Source organism: Orycteropus afer, unplaced genomic scaffold (assembly GCF_000298275.1).
Source record: "Orycteropus afer afer isolate SDZICR_OR568_19922 unplaced genomic scaffold, OryAfe1.0 scaffold00099, whole genome shotgun sequence".
NCBI classification, from domain to species: domain Eukaryota; kingdom Metazoa; phylum Chordata; class Mammalia; order Tubulidentata; family Orycteropodidae; genus Orycteropus; species Orycteropus afer.
The window spans coordinates 7,723,402-7,729,763 of record NW_006921686.1 but is presented as its reverse complement, the minus strand read 5'-3'; the positions used below and the strand labels follow the sequence as shown (position 1 = coordinate 7,729,763).

General features: G+C 53.7%; 1 protein-coding gene across 1 annotated transcript in view; it reads left to right on the top strand.

Annotated features, from left to right (window-relative positions):
- The window catches only part of MEGF8 (multiple EGF like domains 8), a 54,076-nt gene that overhangs the window by 14,853 nt on the left and 32,861 nt on the right, over nt 1-6,362 (top strand). Inside the window, exons 6-11 of the mRNA XM_007943131.2 lie at nt 431-846; nt 1,501-1,646; nt 1,785-1,907; nt 5,473-5,627; nt 5,884-6,003; nt 6,322-6,360. Coding sequence (XP_007941322.1) covers nt 431-846; nt 1,501-1,646; nt 1,785-1,907; nt 5,473-5,627; nt 5,884-6,003; nt 6,322-6,360 — 999 coding nt within the window. The remainder of the gene's footprint in view (nt 1-430; nt 847-1,500; nt 1,647-1,784; nt 1,908-5,472; nt 5,628-5,883; nt 6,004-6,321; nt 6,361-6,362) is intronic.

Genomic DNA, 6,362 nt, shown 5'->3' with positions numbered 1-6,362 from the left:
TCTGTGTCATTTCTGTGTCTGTCTTCCTGCTCCTCCTCCTCCCTTTCTCCATCTAACTTTCTTTGTCATTGTTGCGTGTCCCTGTTTGCCTGTGTACATGTCATCTTTCTGTGTCTTGTCCTCTCGGTCCACCTGTTTCTGTCTCTCTCTCTGGGCCTGTATCTCATCTTGTTTTTCTCTCTCTGCTTCTGTGTCATTTCTGTGTCTGTCTTCCTGCTCCTCCTCCTCCCTTTCTCCATCTAACTTTCTTTGTCATTGTTGCGTGTCCCTGTTTGCCTGTGTTTGTGTCTCTTTTCTGTGTGTGTCTCTGTCTCTGTCTCGACTTCACTGTGTCTGTGAATGCCCTCCTCATCTCTCCTGTCTCTGCATCTCTTTCTCTGTCACCATCTGTCTCCCGCTTCATCCCCGACTCCTTGTCTCTTCGTCACAGGCTGCTCGTCACTCCCACGTGGCTGTGGCCTGGGCTGGCTCCCTGGTGCTGATGGGTGGTGAGCTGGCTGATGGCTCGCTCACCAATGACGTGTGGGCCTTTAACGCACTGGGTGGAGGCCGCTGGGAGCTCTTGGCACCACCTGGCTCCAGCTCGGAGGGGCCCCCAGGCCTGGCAGGCCATGCAGCTGCCCTGGTGGACGACACCTGGCTCTATGTGTCTGGTGGCCGCACCCAGCACGACCTCTTCTCCTCTGGCCTCTTCCGTTTCTGCCTGGACAGTGCCAGTGGGGGCCGCTGGGAGCAGGTGATCCCAATGGGCGGACGGCCCCCTGCTGCCACCGGCCACTCCATGGTGTTCCATGCCCCCTCCCGTGCCCTGCTGGTCCATGGGGGACACCGGCCCTCCACTGCCCGGTGAGTGACCTGCCCCACATCCCCACCCCACAGGGCCAGGCTTGGCCCAGCACTCGGCCTGGCAGCTCCTCTCTGGTCTTCCACCAGCAATGTGTTCCTGCAGTCACTCACTCACGTCTTCATTCACTCTATTCATTTCTTCACTCATTCATTCATTTATCCATTCTTTTACTCACTGCTTCATTCACTCATTCTCTAATTTTTCTTTTTTTTTTAAATTATGTTTTCAGTGAAGGTTGACACAGCAGCTTAAGTTCCCATTGCAACAATTTCACAAATTGTTCAGTGCCATTGGGTTCATTCTTCACAACGCTTGAACTTTCTCATTATTTCTGTTTCATTTCTCCAATCTTTTATTTAACCTCTTGGTCAATTACCTCTCCTTACACGCCCACCCATCCTCCCATTCTAACCCCTGTCCGCTTGGTGTCCAGCCCTTGCTAGGTTATGAATGTAACCCAGAGATGACTCAGACCCAGTCCTGCATCCAGAGGCTTCTAGTTCAGAGAGGGCCATAGACCCAGCCTCTCTGGCTGCTGTGAGAGTGCATTGAGACGAAGAATGAGGGCTGGGGCCAGCCCTACACTTCTGAGAGCCCAGAGGAGGGAGAGAGGCCCTTCTTGCCCTGAGCCCCTGCCCTGCCCGCTCCTGCAGGTTCTCTGTGCGGGTGAACTCCACTGAGCTCTTCCATGTGGATCGGCGCGTATGGACCACCCTGAAGGGCCGGGATGGGCTTCAGGGCCCACGGGAGCGTGCCTTCCACACAGCCAGCGTATTGGGCAACTACATGGTAGTCTATGGTGAGGAGCCCCCTCATCCTGACTGTCTGCCTGCCTGTTGGGAGCCCGAGCCCGACCTTGAGTGGAGGCTTCCTGCATGGGGGTCCCTACTCCACCCCAGGCCTGCTAGCTGTGCCCCTTTCTTTCCTTCTTTCCCAGGGGGCAACGTGCACACCCATTACCAGGAGGAAAAGTGCTATGAAGACGGCATCTTCTTCTACCACCTTGGCTGCCATCAGTGGGTGTCAGGGGCTGAGCTTGCGCCCCCAGGAACCCCTGAGGGTGAGTGGCTTCCTCTGCTTCCCTCAGGGGCTCCTGAGATTCATGTCGGAGTGAGCCAGGAATCCTGTTGAAGCGGGCCTCGGAAGGCAAGCCCGGGCTGGAGGCAGGACTGGGACACTATTGCCATAGAGATGGGAGGCTGGTACAGCAGCGTCAGATCTAGGCTCCAATCCAGATTTTACCAGTTTCCAGCCACCCTAGGGAGCTTACTAAGAAGTGACCAGTCCAAGGTCACCCAGTGAGCACAGTGGCAGAACCAGGACAGCTGGGCCCAAACAACCCCCGTACTAAAACCAACACTTAATCTCTGGCCAGACTTTGTCTCACACACTTTGGACGTGTTATCAGCAGAGACCAGTCCCTGGAGAAGAACAGCATGCTTGGTAGAGTGGAGGGTCAGTGAAAAAGGAGGCCCCTCAATGGGATGGATTGACACAGTGACTGCAACAGTGGACTCAAACATGGCAGGGTTGTGGGGATGATGCGGGACGGGGCGGTCCTTGTGCACGGGGTCGATACGTGTCAGAACCTACCCAGTCACGCCTCACAACAACAACAAACGTCTCTGGGTCTCAGTCAGTCTCATCATCTATAAAATGAGGATTATAATAGCAAGTCAGCCATTGGGCCGTTGTGAGACTAAACAGATGGTGCACGAGGGCAGCCAGGTTCCCATTTGTCTTCCTGACGGCAGAGGGTCCTACCACAGGCCAGAGGCGCTGTGCAGAAACCGCTCTAACTCTTTGGATCCGAGAGAATCTAGCTGCTTTGAGAATTGGACGAGAACTACAGCCCCTCCCCTCAGAAAGGCACTTGTGCACACAAACTGGGCGTATCATTTCAGGGCTTCCCATGGGCTTCCCAGAGACCCATCTGTGTGGCTCTTCCCTCCCCTCTGACAAGGAGACAGAGGACAGGTTGTAAGGAAGGAACCTTACCACATAGGAGTAGCTGGGGGACCGTGAGCGATAAAGCCCAGGCCTGGCTTTTGAGGCCCCAGGGCTTCCAGGGCTCCTCTCCCTGCCCTCCCCTAGGCCCCTGCCCTGGCCCACAGTGTGAGGTTTCTGGAGCCGTGGTCGCCCTCCCCTGTGTCTGATTCCCTGGGCCACATCCATGCCTTAGAGTCAGTAACACAGTGGGGAAGTCACTGTTCTCTGACCACTTCCCCCTTGGCATCTTGGTTGTAAGGACTGAAGTTCAACTGGCTTAAGCAAAAAAAGGAGAATTTCTTGACTCACATACATGAAAACTCCCGATCTGGCTTTAGGCTGGGCTGGATCTAGGTGCTCACTTCAAGGCAACAGCTCTCTCTCTCTCTCTCTCTCTCTCTCTCTCTCTCTAGTTCTTGACTGAGTTCTCTTTGGTCTCTGGCAATTTCACTTTTGTATATTGTCACCAGCAGCTCTTGGGTTGTGTCCTTCAGTGGGGAGAGAGTGCTTTTTTCCTAAGAATTGTCACAGAAGTTCCAGGATAGACTCTTAGTGCCCAGAGTTGGGTCCTGTACACGTCCTTGAATTAGTCACTGAGAGCTGATTGGCTAAGCCTCCACTTCTGCAAGAGGCAGGAACAGTTGGACTGGAACCTCCTGGGCTGGGAGTGGGATGGGGTGGTTTTCCAGAGGAAAATCAGGGGCAGCCACCAGCAGGGTGGCTGGTGCTAGACAGACAGAAACAAGTGAGAGCCAGGCAGCGTGTCTGAGGCCCAGGAGCTGCTTCTCCAGTCCTTCCGGCTCCACGAAGGTGTGATGATGGCTCCCTCTCGCAGAGGAGGAACCGAGACTCTGAGAAGTTGAGTTGCCTGCCCAAGGTCACACAGCTAGTAAGCGGTAGATCCAGCATTTGAACCCGTCTTTTTTTTTTTTTTAACTTTTTATTATAATTAGGGTGAAAGTTTACAAAGCAAATTTGTTTTCCATTCAACGATTCATACACACGTTTCATGATACTGATTGCAATCCCCATAATGTGACAGCTCTCTTCCCACTTCCTCCCTGTGGTTACCTTTTCCCTGTGTCCTCCTTTCCTATGCATTCCTGCCCTCTGAGCTGTATCCCTGTGCAAGTACTGCCCTTCTGATCTCGTGTGGTTGATTGTTGTTCTGGTTACCTAGCGCCACTCTAACAGAAATATACCACAAATGGGATGGCCTTAACAAACAGGAGTTTATTCTTATAATTTGGAGGCTTTAAGTCCAAGGTCAAAGTGCCAGGCTCTAGGGGCTGGGTGAAAGCCCCTCAACCTTGGGCTTCAGCTCTGCCTCTTGCTTCGGCCCATGAAGTTAGAGGCATTTCTTCACTCAGACAGCTACTGACTACTGAAGTAACAAGCCCAAGGTCGACAAATAAAATGACACAGTCCCGATGTTACCAAACTGCACAGCAGGCCATTGATTCAAATTCGTTGAAAGTCCCAGGATCGGCAGAACATGGCAGGCTGCTGAACAATGACACAGCTACATGCAGGGTCTAAGCGTGCCATAAGCTAGAGACTGCTCCCCAAGGCTTCTCCTTATATACAGGAAGCAGACCATAACCCTAAGGAATCTACTGCTCACAGTAGATCCCACTGTAGAGTTGATTACTAGTCTCATCATGGGGAATATTACATCCAGCTGCCCAGCCACTCAACCAGGCTCAGCCAAGTTGACACACAAACTGAACTACCACAATTGTTACAAGGAGAGTACCTACCTGGTGTAATTATTCACCCTGTAGGCCTATTATTTGTCTGAAAGTTAAGCCATGGGAGTGACTTTAATTCCAAGCCCGGAAGAGTGACTAGGGGCCATAGTCTTGGGGGTTTCATCAGTCTCTGTCAGACCAGGAAGCCTGGTCTTTTTGATGATTTTGAGTTTTGTTCCCACATTTCCCCCCCATTCTATCTAGGAACTCCAATTTTGATCCCTTTCTGAGTGGTTGGCAGTGGTAGCCAGGCACCATCTAGTTGTTCTGGTCTCAGGGTAGATGAGGTCGTGGCCCATGCAGGCTATCAGTCTTGTAGACTTGTTTCTTCTCTGGGATACTGGTTACCTTCTTACTCTTTAAGATGCTCTGTTGCCACAGAGATTAAAGCATTCAGCTGCTAACCCAAAGGTTGGCAGTTCAAACCTACCAGCTCCTTGGCAGGACAAAGATGAGGCAGTCGGCTTCCATAAAGATTTATACCCTGTGAGGTAGTTCTTTTCTACTCTGACCTCTGGGGGTGGCTGTGAGTTGGAATCGACTGGATGGCAGTGGCTTTGGTTTTTGGTTTTCTTAACTCTTTTGGTGCTGACAAACTAGAGACCAGTGGTTGTATCTTAGATGGGGAACCCAAGTCTTTCTGACCCCAAAGGTTAGGCTCTGCCTGATTATTTGGGCAGAGGTGTGGGTGTGGGAGCCCAGAGGGGACAGAGCTTGAGCTAGTGCAGGGCCAGGAAGTGTTGGAGGGTTTCCTCTGGCAGGTGGGGTGGAAGCAGGAGCCTGAACGTTGGGCTGAGGGTTGGGAGAGTCGGGCTCAGCCCCTGGCAGCAGAGGTGGTGATGGGGCCTGGGAGTCTGATGGTCTTGGATGTCTGTATTCTCCTAGGCCGAGCAGCGCCTCCCAGTGGCCGGTACTCACATGTGGCAGCCGTGCTTGGTGGCAGTGTCCTGTTGGTGGCTGGGGGCTATAGTGGCCGGCCCCGTGGGGACTTGATGGCCTACAAGGTGCCTCCATTTGTATTCCAGGCATCTGCCCTAGAAGTGAGTACTGGGGTGACAGAGGGTGTCTGGGGAGGAGGCAGCATGGTTCCTGCAAATGAAGAAAGAAGTGGCTGGGGGTCCCCGGGAGAAGGAGCAGGGGTCCCTGGGACCATGAGAGGAAGGAGGTCCTGGGTCCAAGGGAGGAAAGATGAAGGTCCCTGGGGCTGGGAGAGGGTAGGTGGGGGTCCTTGAAGTGTACAATCAAGGTTACCTGCAGGCCCAGGGCTGACCAGCCCCTTCTTGTGCCCCCCCCCAGTACCACCTAGACTATTGCTCCATGTACACGGGCCACAGCGTCTGCTCCCGAGACCCTGAATGCAGTTGGTGTCAGGGGGCCTGCCAAGCTGCACCCCCTCCTGGGACCCCCTCAGGGGCTGTGAGTGATCCCCAAACCTCTGTCCTCAAGTGCAGAGACCCTGCTCAAGTGGAGAAGGATCTTCCCTCCCCTGACTGGGAGACTTGTTTTCACAGCTAAGATCTCTGACCCTTGACCCCCTGAGATCCTTTGGAACTTAGGACCCTGTCCCTGGACCCCCCAGTCCTGTCCTGTCAATCTCCCACATTCCAACCCCACCTTCAGCTCTTTATCCTCTCATTTCTGGTCTGTTCTGCCCTGGGAGCAACGTGTCCACAGCCCGACTCCGGTGTTTGGAGCTGTGGTGACAGTGAGCCCTGTCCTCTCCTCTCCCTGCAGTGTCCGGCTGCCAGCTGCCTGGGCCTGGCACGCCTCCTGGG